This window comes from Prunus mume, linkage group LG1 (genome assembly GCF_029339155.1).
Source record: "Prunus mume cultivar Tortuosa linkage group LG1, ASM2933915v1, whole genome shotgun sequence".
In the NCBI taxonomy this organism is placed as follows: domain Eukaryota; kingdom Viridiplantae; phylum Streptophyta; class Magnoliopsida; order Rosales; family Rosaceae; genus Prunus; species Prunus mume.
Window position 1 is genome coordinate 19,329,778 of NC_142698.1, and position 25,734 is coordinate 19,355,511.

The 25,734-nt window shown below is 38.1% G+C and overlaps 5 protein-coding genes across 6 annotated transcripts; 2 read left to right on the plus strand and 3 right to left on the minus strand.

The window, feature by feature from the left end:
* Positions 1-657: 657 nt before the first annotated feature.
* Positions 658-3,138, minus strand: LOC103318859 (KRR1 small subunit processome component homolog). Of its 2 annotated transcripts, none has more exons than XM_089044313.1 (7): positions 3,016-3,138; positions 2,324-2,400; positions 2,125-2,232; positions 1,747-1,836; positions 1,351-1,398; positions 1,215-1,259; positions 658-1,075 (listed from the first exon to the last, which is right to left on the minus strand). In XM_089044313.1, exons 1-7 carry the CDS (start codon positions 3,101-3,103, stop codon positions 917-919), a joined length of 615 nt encoding a protein of 204 aa, XP_088900439.1. In that variant the 5' UTR covers positions 3,104-3,138; the 3' UTR covers positions 658-916. The 2 variants fall into 2 exon arrangements, with proteins under 2 accessions (XP_088900439.1, XP_088900438.1); XM_089044312.1 differs by having other exon boundaries at positions 2,998-3,138.
* Positions 3,139-4,811: 1,673 nt separating this feature from the next.
* On the plus strand, positions 4,812-5,738 carry LOC148921227 (uncharacterized). Its single transcript, XM_089048409.1, has one exon. The coding sequence runs from the start codon at positions 4,812-4,814 to the stop codon at positions 5,736-5,738; it is 927 nt and encodes a 308-aa protein (XP_088904535.1).
* Positions 5,739-7,753: 2,015 nt separating this feature from the next.
* LOC103318717 (hypothetical protein At1g04090) lies at positions 7,754-12,012 on the minus strand. The gene is made up of 2 exons (XM_008220132.2): positions 11,500-12,012; positions 7,754-9,750 (listed from the first exon to the last, which is right to left on the minus strand). Exons 1-2 carry the CDS (start codon positions 11,609-11,611, stop codon positions 8,150-8,152), a joined length of 1,713 nt encoding a protein of 570 aa, XP_008218354.2. The 5' UTR covers positions 11,612-12,012; the 3' UTR covers positions 7,754-8,149.
* Positions 12,013-13,137: 1,125 nt separating this feature from the next.
* On the plus strand, positions 13,138-21,865 carry EMB2458 (FtsH extracellular protease family). Its single transcript, XM_089051439.1, has 19 exons — positions 13,138-14,116; positions 14,488-14,953; positions 15,099-15,299; positions 15,380-15,673; positions 15,764-16,033; positions 16,618-16,707; positions 16,795-16,926; positions 17,247-17,420; positions 17,532-17,653; positions 17,928-18,129; positions 18,565-18,690; positions 18,765-18,968; positions 19,532-19,651; positions 19,809-19,994; positions 20,103-20,177; positions 20,677-20,736; positions 20,828-20,935; positions 21,125-21,205; positions 21,479-21,865. The coding sequence occupies exons 1-19, from the start codon at positions 13,671-13,673 to the stop codon at positions 21,545-21,547; spliced, it is 3,426 nt and encodes a 1,141-aa protein (XP_088907565.1). The 5' UTR covers positions 13,138-13,670; the 3' UTR covers positions 21,548-21,865.
* Positions 21,866-22,221: 356 nt separating this feature from the next.
* On the minus strand, positions 22,222-25,651 carry LOC103318719 (uncharacterized). The gene is made up of 2 exons (XM_008220136.3): positions 22,865-25,651; positions 22,222-22,763 (listed from the first exon to the last, which is right to left on the minus strand). Exons 1-2 carry the CDS (start codon positions 25,512-25,514, stop codon positions 22,354-22,356), a joined length of 3,060 nt encoding a protein of 1,019 aa, XP_008218358.2. The 5' UTR covers positions 25,515-25,651; the 3' UTR covers positions 22,222-22,353.
* Positions 25,652-25,734: the final 83 nt, after the last annotated feature.

Genomic DNA, 25,734 nt, shown 5'->3' on the forward strand with positions numbered 1-25,734 from the left:
GCACTGCCATTGCAAAATGGGATGATATGTTTTCCTTGCTTAATCTTAATCCACATGAGAGCAAAATTCTTTTTCTTTTTTCTTTCTGATCTTGGGCAATATATCTGGATATTATTTGAACGCAAAAACCTAGCCACACGTATAGCTTTGACCTTGGGCAATATATCTGGATTTTTGATTATCCCTTTTTTATAAATATCTGTCCCATTGACCTCTTCTGTGGAGCTGCACTGCATCAAAGCCTTTTGCATTGGAGTCAAATAAACTTGGGAATTATACTCTCAATTATGTAGAGGCAGTATTATCAAAGCAAATCCAACGTGGAATTACCGTAATGTTATATTTAAATAAAAAAACATATTTCTCCCAACATCTCTCGCTGCACTATGCTGCATTAATTAAAAATAAAATAAAAGCTGTATAGGTGATAAATAAAGAAAGGCCGTCGTTCATACAAACAAGAGACGACCACCACAAATAAAAAACTGACTTGTCCTCCTTTCATTTATGCTAGAGTCTTTTTTCCTTAAATATTTCATTTCATTTATTGTTCTTCAAGCTAGATGGAATAAGAAAAAAAGGCAAAAGCTGGTTGATCGCTTTATTAATGATCGGATGCCCTAAAGTTAAAAAGGGGCCAACTGCACTGCACTCTGATTTCAGATAGCTAGATAATAATACTCTACTGTAGGTAGATGATATTGCTTAGTGAAGGATTAAACACGTCATTACATTGGAGTACAACAAATTAAGCATCTCAAAAAGTAGATGATAAATTTCTCAGAAGCAGAATCCATTCATCAATTCCTAGTTATTTAGTTATAGAATTGATCATCTTGAAGTGTAGTGTAAACTCATGGATTAAACGACCACAACTGGAGCAGTAAAACCCAACATTCATTTTCGAGATTGGTCATCATAACCTCAACGCCTCAACACCTTTAATCGCTTGAATGTAATTTGCAAGCCTCCTTACACGAGGTGCCGGAGGAATATTATGAACAATGCAGTCTTCCACAATCTTCCTGACTAGCTTCATTCCTCGAATTGGACCCATAACGGCAACCAAGTGATCCTATTCATTTACACACAAAATAAAAATCATTAAAAGTCATAACTCTCTTCTCACTCTACCTCAGCATGTGGGAAGACTAGATAAAATAAATTTCCAAACACAACCATCAAAAGTATGAAGAAGAAAAAAACACACTAACCTTTGGGCAGAGATAAATGTTACAGCATGTCATTTTTTCAAGTTCCTGCATCCCAATTACATTGTAAAAAGAAAAGAACAAATACAGAAACAACAAGCAAAGAAATGTAAACGGGATCTAGAATGCTTTTATGCACCTGTACCGGGAGACTCATGAGCAGTTTCTTCCTAGATTCATACTTATCCTGCACACACACATTACAAGATATTAAAGAACAACATAAAACTGAGCTTTTGCATATGTCCAGCATAACGAAGAGCTGTTGAGTAATAATTTTTATAGGATAGAGAGCAGAACACCAGAAAGTCCATATTCCTCATATAATTGTTTAGTTCTTTTATCACTACACCCTAACCAATTGTAAACCTTTCTAAGGTCAAACAACAACTCTAAATGCCATGTTATAGCTACATAACCATTTGTACTATATCTGCAATTTACAGATGCTGATTCATAACTACATAAGAATGCTTATAAGAACATAAAAGATTGTACGAAATAAAAAATGGAAGGAAACTTAAGAAATACCTACCGGCTTGATACCAAATTTTTTGCAAAGCCCATTGAAAATATACCCAGTGTAGACGAGGTAGCATGGCAATCCATTCATTACTTTTACTGCCTGGATCAAAATGTTGCACACTCAAATCAGAAGCTTAATAAATAGAAGATTTTTTTTTTCCTTAAACAATGCAATGAGAACAGAAATCCTTGGAGGATTCAAGCAATAACGAAAGCCAACATGAGTTTTTACAATTAAAGTTAGATAAATTGAACATAAACTTTTCATTGAGATGTAAATATTCTAACATAAAATAACATATATAAGCAATTAGCATTCAGCGTCCAAATATGATTGGCATGCCTTAGCAAATCAATTGAACTTGAAGAATAGATTTGAAATTTGTACCCGAAGTGGAGGAACTCCTGCTGACAAAAGTCGAATAAGATATCTAGAGTCGAGAATAGCATATGAGTCCTTAGCCTTGGTTGTCGTGAATGTGATGAAATATTGATCCTAACCATGGTTTAAAAAAAACCTTAATATGTGCATAACTAAAATACTCAATATGAGCACAAATTTAAAAGCAACATTTATTATAACATACCACATCCAATGCACATGAAATGCCATACTCTTCTAAAGCAGACTTTAGCACCGGCCAAGCTTCTTGTAAATCTTTTGCTGTGAAAAGACAACGCCAAGACTCATAGGTAAGAAAGCTTTGTTCTTTTACATAATTATCATAGTAATAATCATATTTTAGAAATCTCACGGATGGAATAACTTAATTATGATGGAAAATTAAACAGAAAATAGGACACAAAGTTGAAGTAGTTTAATTTCAGCCTTGACAATTTGAAATAGTCTAATCCCTTTTATTTCAATTTCAGAGTCGGTTGTTTTAAAGTGATCAATGATTTCTTCTACTTATTTGGCTCTCCTAGAGTCTTCTATCTTGCTCACAGCCAACCCCCCACCCCAATTAGCGGCGGCTGCTTCTTCTTCTCTGCGGCCTCACTCTGGATTTTTTTATATAAAAAAGAAAAAAAAATATCTTGGTTTTTGTCTGATCTAGGGTTGTAAATCAGCATAATTATTAACTTAGAATTTAATCAGGGTTTTAGATTTACTTTCATTTAGCGATTAAAACTAGGCTACGAATTTCATCCATCAATCTCATAATCATTACTGGAACAAAATAAGAAACGAAATTTTATTTGCAGTAAATTGATGAGAAGGGCAACAAAAAGGAAGAATAAGAATAAGATAGAAAGATACTCGTGCGTAGGTGCATACGGAGAACGCTCAAATCATATGGGTCATCAGACCTGGCGACCTTCATGTTGTGGGCGATTATCTCCTCCATGTTGACCTTGTTTGTCATCGTAGCCAATTGTTTGGATACTTGTTCAATCCCTATGCCTACAAAGTAAGCAAAGACAGAGAGAATGTTTGGGTAGTAGTTGAAAGCCTAGGCACTGACAGGGCAGAGAGAAAGAGAATGTTACCCTAGTCACAGACACAGAGAAAGAGAATGAGTTTTTGTTAACGCCGTGAAAACTAATAACGTTTTTTTTGGTGGGGTATTTATACGAGGGAGACGTGTCTTTCATATTTATATGGGAAAGGCTGAATGCGAGAGAAAATATTTGCTGGGGAAGTCCACATAGGCCAATGGGTTTTGGTGGGGTTTGGATTCCGAATAGGTCTCTGTGATCAAGTAAATCACTATCTATTTCTTCTTTTTCCTTTATTGTTTTGGGATAATAGCTCCTGACTTAATTACCCTTTTTGATATATCCCAGTTTGTTTTGGGATATAGTAGCTCCTGACTTGCCCTTTTTTTATTATATCCCAGTTTGTTATTGAAAAGGTACCATCGTATGCTGCTTTTGTATTCTAACACAGGCCTTTTGGTACCGAAAATCTTGTAATTTTCGTTTGAATTTGTTGTTGAGAATTACTAATAAGAGAGAATTGACGGCCATATTATAGTAAACTTACTTTTATATGAAAAAGGGAACAAAAATAGAAGTGGAGTTGTCCTGCATAAGCATACATTTAACGTTCATTATTTCTTTTTTCCTGTTACCGAATTAGGATGTTAGAAGGAAAGAAGTTTGCCTAGTTGATCACGACATGGGTATGACCTGCATTTAGGCATTCATTTAGCATTCATTGATATTCATTCTTTCCTGCTATCAAATCAGGATGTTGGCAGGAAGGACGTTTTCCCAGTTGATCGGGTGATAGAAAGCAACATGGCCCAGTCTCCGTCTATGCTAGACTCTGCTACCTGTATATCAAATGGGAAAATTGATGAACATGGTGAAATTTTTTCTAACAATGATGATGAGATAGGATGCCAAAATATGAAATCTGATGTGCTTGAAGATTTGGAAACCTCTAATAATGTCGACCAAGAAAGCATAACGAGTAATGGTTCTTCTCCGGTGCCTGATTCTAGTGAATCAAGAGGCTCCAAGCGTCTGAATGAGGATGAGGAACTAAACCTTGATAATAAGAGGGGTCGAACCGTTATACTAGATAGCGATGATGATGCTCCACTGAAAGATATTTCAGACTGCAATTTGATAAAATCTGAGGACCAGTCCAATGTGGATGCGAGTATCTGCATATCTGCCGCTTGTGGTCTTCCTTGACACGTAGCCTGAATAAGAAGGTCTACTGTGTTGAATTATAAATTCCTGCTGGTTTAAGTTTTATTTTACAGATGTAATATTTTGGTTGGATGAAACTTATATGACTCAGATTTAAGACAAGTGTCCAGCTTACATTGCTGGATCAATTGTAAGGCTGAGATCACATTCTCAGCATTGTAAAAAGGAATGGTTCCGTTAGAAATGAGAGTACTGTCCACTGCCATGTTTTGTGCATAGCAACGAACCTTTGAGCATTACTGAGTAGCCAATCCATTCTTTCTCTGTATTTTTCTGTTTTCTTCAATTCATCTGATTTTGTGTGAGCTGATCTGGAGCCTAGGTTCGACTCTGCATCTGGGCATCGTGAAATCGGAATTGGAATCGAGAAATCCAACGCAGATAACCTCTATCTCGTGGGTTTGGTCTCATATGGCTGGATCTGGAATGAGTGAGCTTCGTGCTCCCATTTTCAATGGCAACAACTACGATTTTTGGAGAATCAAGATGTGTACGATTTTCAAATCTCACAAGCTTTGGGATATGGTAGAATTTGGGTTTGAACAACCAGTGAAGAAGGAGGATAGTGAAGCTTTGACTACAGCTCAGAAGCTTGCACTGGAGGAAAATGTAGCAAAGCATGCTAAGGTGTTGGGTTTGATTCAGAATGTAGTCTCTGATGAAATTTTTCCTAGAATCACTCTACAAGAATCTGCCAAAGCAACTTGGGAGATTTTGCAACAGGAATTTCGAGGAGATAAGATGGTACGATCTATAAAATTGCAAGCACTTAGAAGGGATTTTGAAAATACTCATATGCAAGATGATGAGTCTCTATCTGGGTATATAACCAAATTGCTTGAGCTTCTAAATCAAATGAAGTCTTATGGAGAGGATATTTCTGATCAAAGAATCATACAGAAACTTTTGATTAGTTTATCTAGAGAATATGATTATATTGCAGAGGTGATAAAGGAGACTAAAGACAAAGAGACTATAGGAATTCAGGAGGTTATTGGCTCTTTGAAATCCCATGAACAACGGTTGCAAAGGCACACTGAGAAACTGACAGAAAAGGCTTTCTCTAGCCTAAGTGTGAACCCCAAAGAGCAGTCAAATGTTGCACAAGATGGGAGTTCTAAGTCCAAGAAGAATTGGAAATTGCAAAACAAGAAGAAATGGAAGGGGAGGTCTGGAAATACTTTCAAAAAGGAAAATCAGAATGAAGGAGCTAAGGGTCCTTGCAAAATCTATGATAAATTGCATTATGGTGTTTGTTGGTTTAAAGGCAAACCTAAATGCTATAAGTGTGAAAGGTTTGGTCACTTGGCAAAGGATTGCAATGGGAAAACACCTTAGGCAGCTCATTATGCAAAACATTTGGAGGAAGAAGGGACAATGTTCTATGCTTGTCATGCTGCCTTTGTAATCAAGAACAATAGTGTGTGGTATGTGGATAGTGCTTGTAGCAACCATATGACCTCACATGAATCTTTGCTCATTGATATAGACACCAATGTCACTGCAAAAGTGAAGATGGGAACTGGAGATCTTGTTCAAGCCACTGGTAAAGGCACTCTAGTGATTGAAACGAAATCTGGACCAAGGCATATAAAGGAAGTCATGCTTGTACCAGGGTTGGATGAGAATCTGCTTAGTGTTGGACAGATGATTGAGCATGGATATTTCTTGCTCTTTGGTGATTCTATAGTGGAGATATATGATGACAAGTCACTGAAACACCTTGTGACTAAGGTTCCAATGACTGGAAATAGATGTTTTCCTCTCCCCCTTCAGTATGCAAATGCAGTAGCTATGAAGGCAACAATTAAAGAAACTACATGGTGTTGGCATAGAAGATATGGTCATCTAAATCTTCCTAACTTGAGAATGTTACAACAGAAAGAATGGGTGTCTGGACTGCCAGAAATTGGTGACTTAGAGAAGGTGTGTCAAGGTTGTGCAATGGGAAAATCACATAGAGAGGCATTCGATAAAGAGAAGGCGTGGAGAGCAAGCATGCCACTAGAGCTCCATGGTGGAATTACAGAGTGGATACAAGATTAAAAGACTTAGAAGTAACAGAGGTGGGGAATACACCTCAACTGAATTTTTGAAGTTTTGTGAGCATATAGGATTGGAAAGGCAGTTAACTGTAGCCTATTCACCTCAGCAAAATGGGGTAGCTGAGAGAAAAAATAAAACTATTGTGGAAATGAGTAAAGCAATGATGCATGAGAATATTAGCATAATTATTAACTTAATGCTTAATCAGGGTTTTAGATTTACTTTCATTTAGCGATTAAAACTAGACTATTAATTTCATCCATCAATCTCATAATCATTACTAGAACAAAATAAGAAAACGAAATTTTATTTTCAGTAAATTGAAGAGAATAGCAACAAAAAGGAAGAATGAGAAGAAGAGAGAAAGATACTCGTGCGTCTATCAATGGGCTTACGGAGAACCCTCAAATCATATGGGCAGTCAGACCTGGCGACCTTCATGTTATGGGCTATTATCTCCTCCATGTTGACCTTGTTTGTCATCATAGCTAATTTTTTGGATACTTGTTCAATCCCTAGCCTACGCACAGACAGAGAGAATGTTTGGGTAGTTGTTGAAAGCCTAGGCACTGACAGGGCAGAGAGAGAGAATGTTACCCTTGGCACAGACACGGCGAGAGAGAATGAGTTTCTGTCAATGCCGTGAAAACTAAGAACGTGATTTTTGGTGGGGTATTTATACGAGGGTGACGTGTCTATCATATTTATATGGGAAAGGCTGAATGCGAGAGAAAAGTATTTGCTGAGGAAGTCCACATAGGCCAATGGGTTTTGGATTCCGAATAGGTCTGCGTTTTTGTAAAGCTAATGGGTTTTGATGGTTGAGGTCATTGCCTAGACTATTGGCTTTTATGAAAAAAGACCGCTTCACAGTTTATTTCAAGCTAACCGACCAGCCCTCCCCCCAAAACCAAAAAAGACAACACATTGTGTAAAGAGAACATTTTAATCATTTTTCTAAAAAAAATTTAAAAAGAGAAGAAAAAAATACCAACGATACTCGGAGAAGCAAGAATTGAACTTAGAGCCTCTAGTGCAACGATAAATACTCTTAGCACTCAAACTCCTTGCAATGACAATTGTTTTCAGCTAAGGCAAACGACCTTGGTTTAAATTGGCGAAAATCGCAAAATAGACCATATCATTTCTACCCTACTAACATGACAAAAAACATCCAGGGCATTTTTGAATATCCCACTCCGTTTGTTTTTGTGGCCTCCCTTTCTATGCTGGTAGGAGGTACAACTATGAAATCAAGACCTGAGCTTCAGCATTTGTATTAAACAAAGAAAAAAATTGTGCAGGGATTTCTTTAAGAATGTTTATTCTGCATGCAGCGTGCTGCATTGTATGGGATGAAACTATACATTGGATTTAAGTTATTGTCTGCCCAAGGGCAAATGCAGATTGCTTGAACTTGCTCAAACTTTTCATACCAATAATGCAATTTTGCTCAATTTTCTTCTAGGAAACTCGGCTGCAGTGAATAATAATATACCACACCCTATGACTGTTAAGTAGTCTCAAGTCTGCTGCATTCACATGTAATTGACATTTCAAACAGAAAGTGCATCCACCACCTCAATATCTTGCAATATTATCCTACTTTCCCAAACCCTTGAAGGTTAAAGGGACTGTGACAACCTAGAAGATGCAAAAACTTCTTGCATGGTTACCCAAAGAAAACCAAGGAAAGAAAATCATTAGCATCTTTCATCTCCTAACCAATTGTCCTTTTCCTTAGGGCCAGTTGGCCCTTCCTCTCCATAGAGTTGAGTAGGAAACAAATCAAATAGGTTCTCCACTGAGAATCGAACAAAGAATGGAAGACGATCAATCAACTTATCTAGTTCCGATCGAGAATCATACACAATGGTAGGACCCCAGTCACTCATATACTGCAACCAACATGGTTCCGAAATAACACCATCACCAAGGTACTCAGCTGCCACAATTTGATACTTGGTGCTCGAATCAATATAAAACTTGCTCCGAGCAGCATCATTCCTCACTCCAATGTCAAACTTCGATGACCCCTGAAGGTAGGTTCCAGGATGGGGGTAGCTACTATGACCATATTTTGAAGAATAAACAATTGGCTTATTCCCTTCAATGAACTCTAAGTCAGAAGCATCCACCCATCTACCACCACTGTGCTCTGAGAAATACGCTTGCCAGAGTTCTCCTGTGAAGTTGCTCACTCGTAGAGTGAAGTGTTCCCAGTCACCAACATGTTGCCCTATCTTGTTCATTGCAATACTTACTAAACCAATCTTAATGGTGGCTGGTCCGTTGAAAGGACAGAACACCCACATAGCAATATCACTAAAAGTTCCCCCTAGAGCCGGTTTTACATGAACATATAGCTCTGCGCTCTCTATGTTTCCGCCCTTGAGATGATTTCTAGCATCATCGTCATTTGGCAAATCTATCCAAAAATCACTATCATTTTCCCCTCCACTAGGCAAATTGGAGCCTCTGTAATCAATAGGTTCACCATTCCCAGAGTCTTCATGGTACAAAAGTGCCCCATTTTTGAAAAACCATTGCACTGATGATGGCAAATAAACCTCATCAGGATGGAAGAATACTGTGGGGCCATAGTGCTCAATGAGTGCATGAATCTGGTTCAGATTTGGCATTGCATGTAGGGACGAATCAATATTCTTCAAGCACGCAACTTCTAGTTCATCATCAGAATCCAGGTAGGTACTGCAAAAGAATGTACCAACTGAAACACCACTACACAACATACCCCGTTTGCAGGGTCTTGTGTTCCACACCTGAAATTTGTCCTCAGACAACTTTGAATCCATAGCAAGTACCCGATCATGTGTTTCACAAGCCTCTGTAAGATCTTCTCGTACGCATCTCACTTCTTCAGGTCTGGGCTCCTCAGAGTTGTCAGTGACCACAAAGCCCATGGCCTTATAACCCACAGGTGGGTTTGGCAACCAAATATAACCACACCCATTTTTATTTGAGTCCGCATTCCAGACTAATGAGTAGTTAACGGGCTTTCTTAAAGCTGGTAACTCTAATACTAAGTCTTGGGTACAACCATCTTCCAGCCTTGTGGCAACCGTGTCACGAGCCACAAGAACATACCCTCTCAAAGGCTGGTCATTGGGCTGGCAGTAGTAACCGAGGCAAAAGAAGTCATCAGGGATCCCTGCAGGTCTGTAAAATGTGACACCTTTTGATTTTCCATGCAACAGATTACAGCTCCAGATGCTCTCAAACTTGGTGATCTGGATAACTTCAATTTCTCCTAGGCACATTCTTCCAGTAGCAAAACCTCTGCCTGAAGAAATGACAGTGCACTTTTGTCAGAAAATGGGCTCATAATGATAAGTTAATATTTATAATGACGAATACAGACGCAGTGGGCCCTACAACAATGTCCCTCAAATAAGCTTATTTGAAATACAAAACGGAGTAGAGTGGGCCCTACAACTTATTTGAGGATCCTCAAATATAGAGAGAGAGAGAGAGAGAGAGAGTTTTTCCTTCCCCTTTGGGCCTGAGTTCACACAAAACATCATTTTATAAAGAAGGCTTTTTATCGCAAATGATCCCTGAGGTTAACGAAATTATCACCTTTCATCCTTAATGTTTTTTTGTGACATTAATGGTCCTTAAAGTTACTCTCTATACATCAAATTGGTCCCTACCGTTAGCTTCCGTCAAATTTTTTGTTAGAGTATTGACATGGCCATATGTGGAGCCCATACATACAATTATATGAAGCCATCCATCCCTGCCCCCTCTCCTCCCCTCCGTCTCCCCCTCTTCTCTCTCTCCCCCTCTGCCCTTTTTTTCTATGTTCTCTCTCCAGAGCCGCAACACGACACTCTCTCTCTCAAGAAATAATCAAGAAAAGAAGATGGCATCAAATGCAAAATTGGTCACGGGCATTGAGTTGAGTGAGAGCAGAAGAAAGGGCTCTTACACTGCCAATGGTTTCCCTACCAAAAAAAAAAATTCAAACTTTAAATTTAAAACACTTGGGTATGGGATTTGGGTGTTGGGGTGGGGTGGGTTGTGGTTGGGGCTGGGGTTGAGGGGTGATTTGGTTCGTGGAAGGGAGAGAGAGATGGCTGCAATTTTTATTTTATTTTTTAAAATTGAAATTTTAATCTCCTTTATCTATTTTTATTTATTTATGGTATATTTTATTCATCAAAATCCACTTGGCTTTATATAATTGGATGTGTGGGCTCCATACATCTGCCATGTCAGCACTTTAACAGAAAATTTGACGGAAACTAATGGTAGAGACCAATTTGATGTAGAGAGACCATTAATGTCACAAAAAAAACATTAAGGGCGAAAAGTGATAATTTCACTAACCATAGGGACCATTTGCAATAAAAAGCGTATAAAGAACTTGAAATTGAGCTCCTACAATGAAGTTAAATTTAGAGACAAACTTCAAACTTTTACATGCGACTAAGGAAGAATATGGAAACTTTCAAATTCCAAAAACTCCAACTTTGAAGGCATTTCAGGAATTTGTTGACCATCAAGTTCGTTCATTTCATTGTTTTATTTTTTTACTGGCATGAAGGTGAAAAGCATAAACACAGTGAATCAGACTCATTCAAAATTTCAATTGTTCTAAGATGAGTTGTTTCTCTTCTTTCTGGAATGTTTGAGTGGATGGGGCAGGTTTTCCAATATGTGGACCTCAAGTTGCCACCGACCACGGCCGGTAGCTTCTGGGAAATACCAAAAGGCCATTATTTACTCAAAACAAAGACAACAAACTAAGGACCACCAAATAAAGAAAAAAGAAAAAGAGAGAACAAGCATATGCAGAACATATTCTGATAACCCCCCACAAAAAAAATTAAAAAAAAAAACAGAAGATGAAAGAAATCAAGACAAATACAATCTTAGCAAAGCTCATGAAGCCATCTGAATGCAAATAATTCTTCTTCAAAAAATAGAAACCTTCATTTCTTGAAAGAATAATAAATAAATAAATAAGGAAACAAATTGCAACATATAACTGTGTAAGTTGAGGAAAGAAAGGAACTTGGTGGCATACCTTGAGGCCAGTGTGGGAGAGGTGAAGGCAGAGAGAAGGGCTGTGGCTCAGAGTAATCATACAACTCATAGTCAAACTCACTGCTCCAACACCAAGATTCACACCCAAACATCTTAGCTATAAATAAGGTCTGCCAACTCTCACAAATTCAACAACCCACAAAAGTATTTGTCTTCAAGATCAATTATGGTCCTCAGTCTCTCAAATTCCTCTGCCCATATTTACTAACCAAACCCTCAAGGCTGAAGACAATTTAAAAGAGAAAGAAGGAAAGAAAGAAAGCTCTTCCCTCTCCCACTCACTCAATCAGCCAATTTATGTTTGAAACTTGAATAATTTGTGTTGTGCAAGGGAAGAGAGCACAGAAACCGTGAGGACAGAGAGACTTGAAAAGAGGTTGAGTGAATAGAGAGGAAGCTGAGAGAGAAAGAGAAAGAAGAAAAAGGAAAAGAAGGGAAACGAAGTTGTTTTTGTCTGCTTTGCGTACAATTTTCTATTTGGAAATTGGAAGGTGGGCTTTGTTTCAAGCTTTCTTCCTTCATTTGGGAAGCCAAAGCCACCACCAATAATTGTCTCCCTCCAATTCGATAAGGAAAGCGGTGAACAGTCCTCGCTCGTGACTCATCATTCGCACCTCACTCTCCATTTTGTCGAGGTTGTGACCACGCTCCAATTTATTTAATTTTACCAAACCAAAAAATGTATTTCATTTTTTAAGAGGTGTATTTCTGTAATTTACTAAAGAAAAAAAAAATAGTTTGTTTTTCAAGTTATCATCAACCACCTTAACCACCTTTTTGGTGGTTGTCAGAATATCATTAACCACCAAGCTTGGATGTTAATAATCTCATGCTCCTAAGTCAAGTTGGGTTTCACATTATCAGTGTCACTGTCATATGTTAATTATAGTTAACTAAATAGATTAACTGCAGCATTAAATTTAGGCAGCCATAAAATATGACATTTGAGGATATTGTCAATGGATTTTTGGCGTGGAGTTGTGGCTGAATCCTCAATCAAAAGTCTAAAGCCGCCTCACCTGACTTGGCTTAATGGAAATCAATACAGAACAAACAGCCTCCTATACTTAGTACTATGTCTATGTCATGGTCGACCAAAAATTATTTACGAAAAATAATTAAAGAAATCCCAATATTCGATAATCTTCCAAGGGATAGTGGCTAGATTGAATTTGTCACACGTTCACCTTGATTCCACCCACAAATAATGATATTTTTTTTATAATGAAATTTAATAAGACAAAATTGCTAAACTAATTGTAGCAATAGTCTTTGAATTGAACTTAATTTTCATTACACCTATCGGCCAATTCGATCTCCTATTGCATCATTCGTCATTTCCGTCAGATATGTCAAGTTTTCCATTTAAAATGATTATGTAGTATGCAAATTAGGATATAATTAAGGGACTATTGCTTATAATTAAGTCTTTAAAAACCAGAAAAGAAGAGAGGAAGACAAAACTGATTATATTGGGCTGAACAAAGCTTCTTCTACTTTGGGCTTAAATTGCAATAAAATTCTAACACAAGATTTTTGGGCCATTGACCGCCAAGAATTGGATCAAGACCTGAAACCCAACTTTAAACCCTTTTCAGTTCACTTCACCTTCAGCTTGCTCTGAGTTCTGGTTAATCCATTAGAATTTTGGAAAGGGAACGACAATAACAATGGCTAGCTTCAGCTGGAACACTCCTTCTCCGTAGTCGCTGGTCCTTCACTTGTCTTCATGGACACCATTCTCGCCTTGCGTCCCCTTCCCAACTGTTTCGCCCCACTTCGAAATCCTCCCTTCTCAATTTTCACCACAAACCGCCGTATCAGAATCCAAACATTCGCTTCCAAATTCCCCAACAGCCCCCGAAATCCAATCCCAATTCCGTACAATCCCCGCTCCTTCAGCTTTCGAGAAGCTTCCAGAAGCTCGAAGGAAGAACAAAGCCACTTCTTTCCGCCGAATGCATTGCGAGGCAGTTAGTGTTGGCGCTCTTCTGTTTCGCAATCGGTTTTGCTCCGTTTCGGACGGTTCGTGCCATCGCTGCTCCGGTGGTTTCAGAGGCGGTTTTGGATAAGGAGGTAAATTCAAAGGGTCATGAGTATTCAAAGTACACGAAGAGGTTGCTGGAGACGGTGTCTGTGTTGCTTAAGAGTATGGAGGAGGTTAGAAGAGGAAATGGGGATGTGAAGGTCGTCGAGGCAGCATGGAAGGCGGTGAGAGAAAAGAAAGAGGAGTTACAAGAGGAGATATTGGATAGTCTCGATGGGGAGCTAAGGGAGCTGAGGAGAGACAAACAGGTGCTGGTGAAGCGGTCTGATGATGTTTTCGCCGAGGTGGTGAAGGTGAAGAGGGATTTGGATAAGTTGGTGGGCAATGTAGGTAAGGAGAAGGTGAAGGAGAGGGCGGAGGGGAGGTTGGGAAGATTAGAGGAGGAGTATAATGAGGTTTGGAAGAGAGTTGGAGAGATTGAGGATCGTATTTTGAGGAGAGAGACATCAGCAATGAGTTTCGGAGTGAGGGAGCTTTGTTTTATTGAAAGGGAATGCGAGCAATTGGTTCAGAGTTTTACCCGCCAAATGAGGAGGAAGGGGACTGAGAGGTATTTATTGCACGATCATATGTGTGTTCATGATTTTGAATAGGACTGAAAGTCATATAAAGAATTTTTATTTTTGGTGAGATATGATGTTGAAAGTGATCAACTCTATCCAAGTTACGTTGATATTTCACTTTATATACTGCTGCCAACTTACTTTCTGTAGACTCTGTATGCATAATGCTTTGCTATATATGAATAGTCATTTACAGTAGGTGGTTTTGATAAATGAATCACTACTTTAATTTTTATCATTTTGCAATGATATGATGCTTGTTCTTCAACTTTGCATGCAATATCTTTTGGAAAAAGAAGAAGAAGAAAATTTAGTAACCAAAATTGTTGTGTGAGTATAAATTGTTGTGTGGTTGCAGTGTGCCAAAAGACCCGGTTACCAAGCTTTCTAAATCTGATATACAGAAAGATTTGGAAAATGCGCAAAGAAAACATTTGGAGCAAATGATTCTGCCAAATGTTTTGGAAGTTGATGATTTGGGACCTCTCTTTTATTCGACTGATTTTGCTCAACGTATAAAACAAGGTCTTCAAGATTCAAGGGAGCTGCAGAAAAAGACTGAGGCTCAAATAAGGAAAAATATGAAGAAGTTTGGCAGCGAAAGACGTTTTCTTGTAAAAACACCAGAGGATGAGGTGGTGAAGGGATTTCCAGAAGTTGAGTTGAAGTGGATGTTTGGAGATAAGGAGGTTGTTGCTCCAAAAGCTGTTGGCCTCCATTTGTACCATGGGTGGAAGAAGTGGCGTGAAGAAGCTAAAGCAGACCTCAAAAGAAATCTATTAGAAAATGTTGATTTTGGTAAACAGTATGTGGCCCAGAGACAGGTAACTTTTGCATCCTTATCTTTATTGTCAATCTTTGTTTTAAATGGTTGTGAGCTAACATAAAGGTTGATTACTTTAGTATGAAGTTATATGGAATAGTTCGATAGACCTATTTTATCTGCCATATATCAAATGTTGATTGCAGGAACTTATTCTTCTGGACCGAGATAGGGTGGTGTCAAAGACGTGGCACAATGAGGAAAAAAATAGGTGGGAAATGGATCCAGTGGCTATTCCTTTTGCCGTGTCAAAGAAACTGGTGGAGCATGCCCGAATTAGGCACGATTGGGCTGCCATGTATATTGCACTCAAGGGTGATGATAAGGAATATTATGTTGACATTAAGGTAAGGCATGTGCATAGTTTGTTCAATTTCCTGCTGTTTGTTATTGTCATTATGTTTCTAATCTTTAAATTCTCATTCAGGAATATGAAATGCTATTTGAAGATTTTGGAGGGTTTGATGGCCTGTACATGAAAATGATTGCCTGTGGTATTCCAACTGCTGTTCACCTGATGTGGATCCCTTTGTCTGAGTTGGATTTCCGTCAACAGTTTCTCTTGACCCTAAGACTGTCTCATCAATGCTTTAATGCATTGTGGAAAACAAGAGTAGTATCATATTCAAGAGATTGGACTATTCAGAAATTCAGAAATATAAATGATGACATAATGATGACAATAGTGTTTCCCATTGTGGAGCTTATACTCCCCTACTCTGTATGTTCATAGCTCACCAGTTCAGATACTTAGTTTTACTAAGGTCGTTATTATTGTTGTTTTAAGTTCTATCCCTGTTTCTTATAACAGGTAAGGATACAGTTGGGGATGGCATGGCCTGAAGAAATTGATCAAGCCGTTGCCTCAACTTGGTACTTGAAATGGCAATCTGAGGCAGAAATGAATTATAAATCTAGAAGAACGGATGACATCCAATGGTATTTTTGGTTTCTCATTAGAAGTGTGATATACGGATATGTTTGTTTTCATCTCTTCCGTTTTATGAAGAGAAAAATTCCCAGACTTCTTGGTTATGGGCCATTACGCAGAGATCCAAACATGCAGAAGTTGAAGAAAGTGGTATTGCCTTCTTCCTTTTTCTATTGACAACTTTATATTTGAAGCTGATGACAATCAAACTGTTGCTTGTGCTTTGGAGCATTGTACTATTCTTTCTTGACATTTCCATTGTTATCTTACTTTGCTTTTTTTGAGGTTAAGCTATATATATTTCTTATGGCTAGAACTCTAGCAATTTTAATGATCGTAATGACTTGCAATGCTGTATTGTAATTACTCTGTGAACTTTAGTGTTCTATAATATTTCAATGAGTTGAATGTATTTTTCATATCGAATTTATATGTGCGGGCATGCTATTAAATGGTCTAGCAAATTTGTTAAAATAATTTTAGTATCAGATTCTTTTGAGGCTGTGAGTAGTTTCTATATATCCTCTGTTTTTTTAGATTGTGAAAGAAGATGGGATACTGGAACTTAGGTGGCCATTGATAATCGATACTTTTTTTTATATTTTTAAACAGCCTTTTTGGTTTCTTATTCCTTAGCATGTAAGTGATATTCATATCTAGATCTCTTGCCATATTGTTTAGCTGCATGAGTTTGCATCTTTTAATTGATCCTCTCTTTTGCTCATCTCTCGCAGAAATTCTATCTTAATTATCGGGTGAGGAAAATTAAAGGCAACAAAAAGGCTGGTGTTGATCCCATAACACGGGCTTTCGACCAAATGAAGGTTCATATTGGAACTTAAAATTCTTCTGTACTTTGTAACTAGATGAATTTTGAGAAATTAAATTGTGAGATCAACGGCTGGTTGCAGAGGGTGAAGAATCCACCAATACCATTGGAGGACTTTGCTAGTATTGAATCTATGAAAGAGGAAATCAATGAAGTTGTGGCATTTCTGAAAAATCCTGGTGCATTTCAAGAAATGGGGGCCCGTGCACCTCGGGTATGTTATTGCCAATATAATTTTAGATATTTCCAGTATAAACTATTGGGTATCCGTACATAATTTACTTTCATAAACTATTATAGGTAATTTGCTTTTCAAACTTCGTTTGAGAATTTTTCAGCGTGAAAGTTATGCTGCATGCAAAATACATGATATTCGAATGTTAGCTTGTGCTATGAGCATATATTGATCCTTGTTCAATTAGTCAGCATAGGATCCATCTCAAGTACATACGTTAGACTTCTGCTAGTTGCCGCTGTGGATACTAATTTAATGGGTTGATCAGCTTCTGAAATCGTTTATTCTTTATATTGCAGGGAGTTCTGATTGTAGGTGAGAGGGGAACAGGAAAGACATCTCTAGCACTGGCTATAGCTGCTCAAGCTAAGGTTCCTGTTGTTAACATTAAAGCTCAAGAGTTGGAGGCTGGACTGTGGGTTGGGCAAAGTGCGTCAAATGTCAGGGAGCTGTTTCAAACTGCAAGAGAACTGGTAGCTAGCTATCTACCTTGCTGAGTTACTTTATGTGAATTATGAAAGAAATAAGTTCCTTTACCTTTCTATGTCTGTATCTTTTGCTGAGCCAGTTTATGCCATTTCTAGGCACCTGTAATCATATTTGTGGAGGATTTTGACCTCTTTGCTGGTGTTCGTGGAAAATTTATTCACACTAAAAATCAAGATCACGAAGCTTTTATTAATCAACTGCTTGTGGAACTTGACGGGTAACCCTCAGCTCTTCTTCTGTTTATTGGACTAACAATCCTTGAATAAGATTCTTTTATGGGCCTTTCTTTGGCCATATATGATTCTTGAGGTAATGGGTATTTTGTGTAGAGCCGAGTATCCTTTTTGTATGTATAGATAATACTTGATGTCATTTTAGCTAATAGTAACTGAATAACATATCAGAGGTGTTGTTACTTTCCATCTCCTTTGTCTGTCTGTGTTAGTAGTGGTGTTAGAAATGATCTGCAATGTATTCTACCCTTGATGCAGGTTTGAGAAACAAGATGGGGTTGTATTGATGGCTACTACTGGAAATCTTAAGCAAATTGATGAGGCCTTACAGCGGCCTGGCCGCATGGATAGAGTATTTCATCTTCAAAGGCCAACTCAAGCAGAAAGAGAGAAGATATTACATATTGCTGCAAAAGAAACAATGGATAATGAACTCATTGATTTTGTAGACTGGAGAAAGGTAATTGCTGAATCAGTTTCTTATCCTATTTGTTTTCACACTAAAGCTGTTTTGAGGTTGATGAGTTCCTTGTGTGGGTTTGTAACCTGACAGTACACAAATGTGTGTGGATGGTTTCTATTGCTCTCTGTTTTCTTACTGAGTTGTGATACCATATATGTCCTCAATATGAGCATTTGAGCTGTTGACGTCATTGCTTAAATCTTTTAGTCCCTTACTTACCCAAATGATTTTCATTTTTGGGTTTTCTTGTTGCTTGTAGGAGTTGATAAGTTTTGTAATTATTTTCTGAAATATACTCCGTCTCTACTTTTTCTATCTATAAGCTATATTACTCAATCATAATATAACATGTATACCTTCATTATATGTCATTATATTTATTCTTAAAAGCTTTTCTAGAAATTTGTACTTCACAACATTCTCCGCCTTCAGGTTGCTGAAAAGACAGCTCTTTTACGACCTATAGAATTAAAGCTGGTGCCTGCATCCTTGGAAGGTAGTGCTTTTAGGAGCAAGTTTCTTGACACAGATGAACTTATGAGCTACTGTAGTTGGTTTGTGGTAAGAAACAATTGATACAGTTGTCTCATTGTCTTTGAAAGAATCCATGTCATTTTCTTATCCATTTTGAGTGTGTCCTTATTGCTTTTGCAGACTTTCAGCACTTCATTCCTGAAGGGATGCGGAAAACCAAAATCGTGAAGAAGCTAAGTAAAATGCTGGTGAATCATCTAGGGCTAACGTTGACTAAAGAAGATCTAGAGAGTGTGGTTGATCTGATGGAGCCATATGGTCAGATAACCAATGGAATAGAACTTCTAAACCCTCCTCTTGAGGTAACTAGTTATTACTGCAAGTGTTCTATTAATTATTTCAAGATTTCTTTTCATCAATTAGCTGTGAATAGCTTGAGGAAATACTACTGTACTTTTCTTTCTTAAAACTTTTCACTGCTTTAAATAATTTATCCTACTCGGTTGTCATGGCACAGAGAAAGAAATTAGATGTTTGAATTTGAATATACTAACAGTTTGTGGGCTGAAGTGGTTATATTACCTAGTTAACTTTGGGGTTCCTTCCTTGACTTGCTTTGCTTAATTGTTGCAACTTTGTAGTTATCCTAGGTCAGGTTGTGCTTTTTAAATCGAAAGTAGTAAGAATAATCTTGGATTCAAGTCCTAATGATGTATTTGTACCTCAAGAGTTTTCTAGTTTTCATGCTTTGGGAAAAAAAAAATTGTGATTTCTATTCATTGTTTATCTTTATTATTGTTAAACTTAAAATACATGTAAGTTTTCAGTTCTATTTACTTCAGGATTTTACATGCGTACAATCATGATGGAACCGTAGTTTCTTTTGTTTCAAGAGTGATTTAATATAAGTTCATTAATTCTCCAGTGGACAATGGATACCAAGTTCCCACATGCGGTTTGGGCTGCAGGTCGAGGTCTCATTGCCCTTCTATTGCCAAACTTTGATGTTGTAGATAATATATGGCTGGAGCCATTGTCTTGGCAGGTTTGTCCTCTATGTCATTATGTATTTAGATCTCTAAAGGTTAAAAACTATCAAACGTGTTCAATTTATAAGTTTTGTGGGTAGATCATGTTGACAATAATTATTTATGGAACATAACCTGGGAAAACACTGGAGAAATTTGAGCCTCTTTTTACAGGGAATCGGATGTACAAAAATAACCAAGGTGAGAAATGAAGGATCCGTGAATGCGAATTCTGAATCAAGATCATATCTTGAAAAGAAGCTTGTATTTTGTTTCGGTTCACATGTTGCAGCACAAATGCTACTACCTTTTGGGGAAGAGAACTTTCTTTCTTCTTCAGAGTTAACTCAGTCACAGGAGGTTGATTCTTTTCTATGCTTGATCTTTATCTATAAGAAGCAAAAAAATATCTTGAGGATATGCAACCATAACTGCTTTTCTGTTTTCCCCCTCCCCTTTTTGCAACAGATTGCTACACGGATGGTCATTCAGTATGGTTGGGGGCCTGATGATAGTCCTGCAATATATTATCACACTAATGCGGTATTCTTCTGTCTTTACATTCAAAATTTGGTCATGTGATAAAGAAATAGATATTTCTCATGTGTCGCCCAGTACTGTGTACATTATATTTCTTATTCTTTTATGATAATGGAGGGCTACCATCCTGCATAGGTAAGTTTGTTAGTTCTGAACTTCGGATATTGTTTTTGCTGTCAGAGCTAGCTCTGCTGCTGTTCTACTCTTCTGCCTTGTGCAGTTTGGTTGACAAATCTTGTTTATTCATCTAAAAATGTATTTCTTTTAGCTTGCATTTCTTATAAAGGAACTGTTTTTTCCTTTTAAAATACATTTAATTGTGATACTTGGGGAAGTTATTGTTATGGACGTGGGACAGTTCCTTGCCAATCTTGTTAGAATGAGGTAGCAAGTAGCAATGTTTTCTTTGCACTTCAAATTTCACCCTTAGTTGTTTCTATCTGGTTTAAGGGTTCAATAGGCTTCTTGTTTAGTGATAGATTGCACGTTCTCATTGGCACAGGCTACTGCTTTAAGCATGGGGAATAACCATGAGTATGACATGGCAGCTAAAGTTGAAAAGGTATGAAGGACTATTACTCGTATTTCTTACTAATCAATTAGTGAAATATTGGTTGATGCAGCTTATCTAATAGTGTCTTCTTATCCCAAAGATATATGATTTAGCATATTATAAAGCGCAAGAAATGCTCCACAAAAATTGTCGAGTTCTTGAAAAGATAGTTGAGGAGTTACTGGAATTTGAAATCTTGACTGCAAAGGTAAAAAAATCTTGATTTTGAATTGGCACATCTCTTAATTTGACTGGTACCTTTACACGTCCTCTTTTATCCAATAACTTTAATGTCCATCTATCCATGTTGATTGACTTAGTTGGCTGATATCGGCAAACTACAAACGACATTTATTTATTATTTAATATTGAGATCCACTCTTCTTGGTATTGGCAGGATTTGCAAAGAATTTTTGAAGACAATGGTGGTGTTCGGGAAAAAGAGCCCTTTTTTCTTTCTGGATCTCATGATAGAGAGGTATTTTATCTGTCAGTACTGAGTAGTTATATGCTGTTATTGGTGCCAAAATTTGAATTCCCTTTTTGCTTATTGTATGAAGTTTTATCTGTCAATTTTGTAGTTAGAAGTAGCCCTACTATCATTAATTAGAAGAAGAAAGTAAATCTACAAAACTACTCTGAGCAATAAATTCATTTCATCTGTAACCTATATACCTCTCATTATGTACTTATGAACTGGGCATCTCTCTCTCTCTCGTATTTTTTTTTCCCTTATCTTCCTTCTTTCCAGCTACAATCCGGCAGCTTTCTTGAAGGTGGGAATGTATCAGGAACTGCTCTTTTAAGTGGAGCAGCATAGATTTCCGAGGAATAGACAGTTGTAGAACCAATACAAATTTTTTTGGCTCTGAGGTAAAAGCCCTCCTATTCACAGTGAGATTCAATGTTTGTCTGTAGTGCAATATGGTCTTCCTTGTCCTCATGTCACATGGTTTTTGTTTTTTAGCTTTTTGGCATAAGAGATGTAAGCCAGTTATAGAGGAAATAGTTGTGGCTTGAGAAGAGGCAACATTTTTCCTTCTCAACCACCATTTTTCATTGTACTGTGATTGGAAATCCTCATTGTATTTCCTTTTGTCAACGTTGTAATTAAAATTGTTAATAGAATGATTCATTTTGAAAGCATTCCTTCTGTTTACTACCAGTGTTTGAAAAATTGGCCTAGGCGGCCGCCCATATACTAAAACATAACCTAATTGTGTTTTTATTTCAACCCTCTGCTTTATATCAATTCATATATCTTATGACTCTCATATATACATTTTTTAAAAAATTAATTTTGTTATAAATTTATAATTTATAATACAAAATATTTTTTTCTTTTTTTAAGAAACGCTAGGCACTAGGCCCCTGCCTGCCTGCCTACCGCCTAGTGATTTTTTGAACATTGTTTACTACTATTACCTTGATAGTATTTGTGTACTATTTTAGCCTAAATGCCTATAGTACAATATATTCGTAGAAAAGAGAACATTTCTTGGCGGGGTAAAAAGAATTTTAAATTTAAATTAATGTAAGTGTTTTTTAATGAACATTCAATGGCATATCCTGCTATGAATGCGTGGTATGAATTTAAGTACAAAGAAAAGAGAGGAGAACAAATTCCTACAGAAGCCCCATGACCGGTGAGGTGCTAAAGATAGGCTTCTCTTTGCCAGTTTTCTGGCCCCTGCTCTCACAAATGCTTTTCCTCCTTGGTTTTGCCTCTCCAAGCATTGTTATGATATCTCTCATGGATGGCCTGTCTTTGGGGAGCTTTGCAGTACAAAGAAGTGCAATTCGGAGGACGAGAAGCATTTCTTCCTGGACATGCTTGCATTGACCAGCTATGCTAGCATCCAGTGCTTCTTCCAAGGCTTTCTTGTTTCTCATCTTCCTTCGAACCCATTCCACGATATCCACAGCTTCCCCGAACGTAGGGTCTAAAGGCATCTTTCCAGTTATAAGCTCTAAAAGAACTACACCATAGCTATAGATGTCAGTCTTCTCATCAACCTTTAAGGCGTATCCGTATTCTGCCACATAACAATAGAAGTTAGAATTAATAGGGCTAACTAGTTTCGATAGTATGGTTTCTGTTTGAGCAATTAAAAAAGGTTCTTGGTAACTAACTTACCAGGAGCAATATATCCGTAAGACCCAGCTACCATTGAAACCGTCTCATTCTTGTGCATCATCATCCTCGCTAACCCAAAATCTGCTACTCTGGCGTCAAGGTTTGTATCCAACAGAATGTTGTTCGATTTGATATCTCGGTGGACGACTGGTGGCTGACAGTCATGGTGGAGATAATTCAAACCTTGTGCAACACCCACTGCTATATTGTATCTTGAAACCCAGTCTACCAACAACTTTCCTGCTTGGTTTCCATGCAATGCAGTCCCAAGGTTCCCATTTGGCATGAACTCATATATCATCACCACATCGGTTTCGTTGTGAAGGTACCCTAGTAACCGTACGATGTTCCTGTGCCGGAGCCTGCCCAAGAGATTCACTTCACCAAATAGATCATCCCCATTTTCAATGTCTGTCCCTGGCCTCCATAGCTTCTTAACTGCCACAACTGAATGTGGCCGATGGATTTCAGCCTTATAAACCACCCCACTCCCGCCCATGCCAATAATATTTGATTCTTGTATGCAAGCAAGAATGTCAGCACTTGTGAAGTTAATTCTCTGAAATGCTACTAGCCTCCAAGGCCATTCTTCATTGGTAGTCTTAAACCAGTTGTTAAAGCTGTTATATGAGTACCACTTCCTATACACCCATCTCCCAGCGAAAAATGCAACGCCAAGACATGAAATTACTGAGATTCCAATGATGAATCCAGTGATGATGTGCTTGATGTGCATGTTTCGATGCGGACCTGCTGTTGCTGCTAAGCTTTGAGGGCATGGTGGAAGTATGCCTCCACAAAGACCAGCATTGCCTATGAGATCGTTAGGATTGATGGTCATTAACATACCATATGCTGGTACTGGACCCTCAAGTCTGTTGTAAGACAAGTTAAGCATCTCCAAGGCTGGTGAACTTCCAAAGCTTTCAGGGATTTTACCAACCAAAGAATTGTTGGACAGATCAAGAATGGATAATGTACGCATTGTTGCTATCGGTCTAGGGATTTCCCCATTGAACTGGTTATTTCTAAGGTTCAGATTTACCAGCTTCTCACAAGAAGCTATGCTCTCTGGAATTTTTCCAGAGATGTGGTTGTTTGAAATATCGAGCACTGACAGCGACGGGCAATCTTGGAACTGGTCTAGGAGTCTGCCTTCCAAGTTGTTATTGGAAGCCATGAAAGTTTGAAGATTTGGAAGGGAAAGAATGCTAGAAGGAAGAGATGATTCAAGGTGGTTCCAAGAGACATCAATGAAGGACAGAGATGTAGACAAAGCAATGTCCACAGGAATTTGACCAGTAAGATTGTTTTTAGCCAATTCTAGCCTTTGAAGAATAGGAAGATTTCCCAGACCAACTGGCATGGTTCCTGAAATAAGATTGTTTTGCATACGAACACGAACCAGTGATAAACAAGTTGAAAGACCTACTGGAATTGGACCAGAAAAGGAATTGTTGAAGAGGATGAGTTTTGTGAGATTGCCAGAACTACACAAACCTGGTGGGATATCACCTGATAATGAATTTGATGACACATCTAACCACTGCAATGGGGAATTCTTTCCAAGGTTCACTGGCAAAGGACCTGTCAAAGAATTCTTCCATAGCTCAAGTACCTCTAAGTTGGCTAACTCACCAAGCTTGTTAGGAACTGAACCAGTTAGTCTATTGCACATTAAGTTCAAAAGCTGCAAATTCATCAACTGTGCAAGCTCTGCTGGAATCTCTCCTGAAATCTGATTATCAGAGAGATCCAAAAACACCAGTGATGTAATGTTACCAAAGTCTGGTGGAATTTTTCCTGTAAAATTGTTTTTGTACAAATAAACTGTGGTAAGTTTTTGTAGCCTACCCAATTCAGGTGGGATTTGACCACTGAGATTGCCAACTGCCAAGTCAAGATACTGAAGATTGATAAGATTGCCAAACTCTGCTGGGATTTCACCTTCAAACGCATTGTATCCGAGAACAATAGTCTCTAAAGAGGAAAGCTGACCAAGTTCTCTTGGAAGGTTTCCAGTGAGATTGTTGCCAGAAAGGCCAAGAAACTTTAGCTTCTGCAGCTTCTTGTAAGATGCAGGGATTGAACCTTCGAAGAAGCTCCCTCTGAAATCTAGGCTTTCAAGGGACGTGGCATCTCCAAGATCCTCTGGGAGAAAGCCTGAGAAGTTATTGCTTGATGCATTAACTGAAGTCAGTCCTGAAGCGCTTCCAAGACCAGTTGGAAAATCACCAACAAAGTAGTTTTGACTCACATCAATGGTATTCAGTGAGGTAAGACTGGATAGCGATTTTGGCAACGATGATGCAAAACCATTACAAGAAATGTTGAGAGTAGAAAGACTGTGTAAGCCTTGAATGTGATCGGATACATGGCCGCTGAGGTTCATGTTGGAGATGTCCAGCTTCTCTATAAAGCCTCTGGAGTTGCACATAACTCCAGTCCAGTTACAATGGGGTGAACCTTCCTGAACCACATTGCTTGGAATTTTCCAATCTTTGAGGCCATCCATTGGATCAACAAGACTAGCTTTGATTGATAGTAAGGTGGATAATTCCTCATTCGGCACGGTTTGAGCTCCCTGAGCCTGAGCGAAAACGAGAGAGAGGCCAGTGAAACAGTAGAAGAACATCAAAATGGTTGACATGTTTGTTGTTCTTCTACCTGGTATGTTCCTATCCTAGCTCTTTAACAGAATGGTGGCATTTTCTGGGCTTTTGGAACAAAGGGAGGAAGAGAGTGTCAAAGACACAAGAGAGAGAGAGAGAGAGAGAGAGAGATTGATTAAATGGGTTCAGTTTTGATAAGTAATAATGACAGATTGGGATTAACTTATTGTGAATACGTGGGTTCTTGGGATCAGTGGG

Bases quoted from the DNA above. Each gene is read 5' to 3' on its own strand.
- LOC103318859 (XM_089044312.1), bottom strand. From the start codon at position 3,103: ATGACAAACAAGGTCAACATGGAGGAGATAATCGCCCACAACATGAAG. The intron at 2,401-2,997 runs GTATCTTTCTAT...GTCTTTTCACAG, and splicing joins CCGTATGCACCTACGCACGA to CAAAAGATTTACAAGAAGCT. The intron at 1,260-1,350 runs GTGCATAAAAGC...ATTGGGATGCAG, and splicing joins TCATGAGTCTCCCGGTACAG to GAACTTGAAAAAATGACATG.
- LOC148921227 (XM_089048409.1), top strand. From the start codon at position 4,812: ATGGCTGGATCTGGAATGAGTGAGCTTCGTGCTCCCATTTTCAATGGC.
- LOC103318717 (XM_008220132.2), bottom strand. From the start codon at position 11,611: ATGTTTGGGTGTGAATCTTGGTGTTGGAGCAGTGAGTTTGACTATGAG. The intron at 9,751-11,499 runs GTATGCCACCAA...TCATTTCTTCAG, and splicing joins TCTCCCACACTGGCCTCAAG to GCAGAGGTTTTGCTACTGGA.
- EMB2458 (XM_089051439.1), top strand. From the start codon at position 13,671: ATGGAGGAGGTTAGAAGAGGAAATGGGGATGTGAAGGTCGTCGAGGCA. The intron at 15,674-15,763 runs GTATGTTCATAG...TTCTTATAACAG, and splicing joins AGCTTATACTCCCCTACTCT to GTAAGGATACAGTTGGGGAT. The intron at 20,178-20,676 runs GTATTCTTCTGT...TCATTGGCACAG, and splicing joins TATATTATCACACTAATGCG to GCTACTGCTTTAAGCATGGG.
- LOC103318719 (XM_008220136.3), bottom strand. From the start codon at position 25,514: ATGTCAACCATTTTGATGTTCTTCTACTGTTTCACTGGCCTCTCTCTC. The intron at 22,764-22,864 runs GTAAGTTAGTTA...GTTATGTGGCAG, and splicing joins TTACGGATATATTGCTCCTG to AATACGGATACGCCTTAAAG.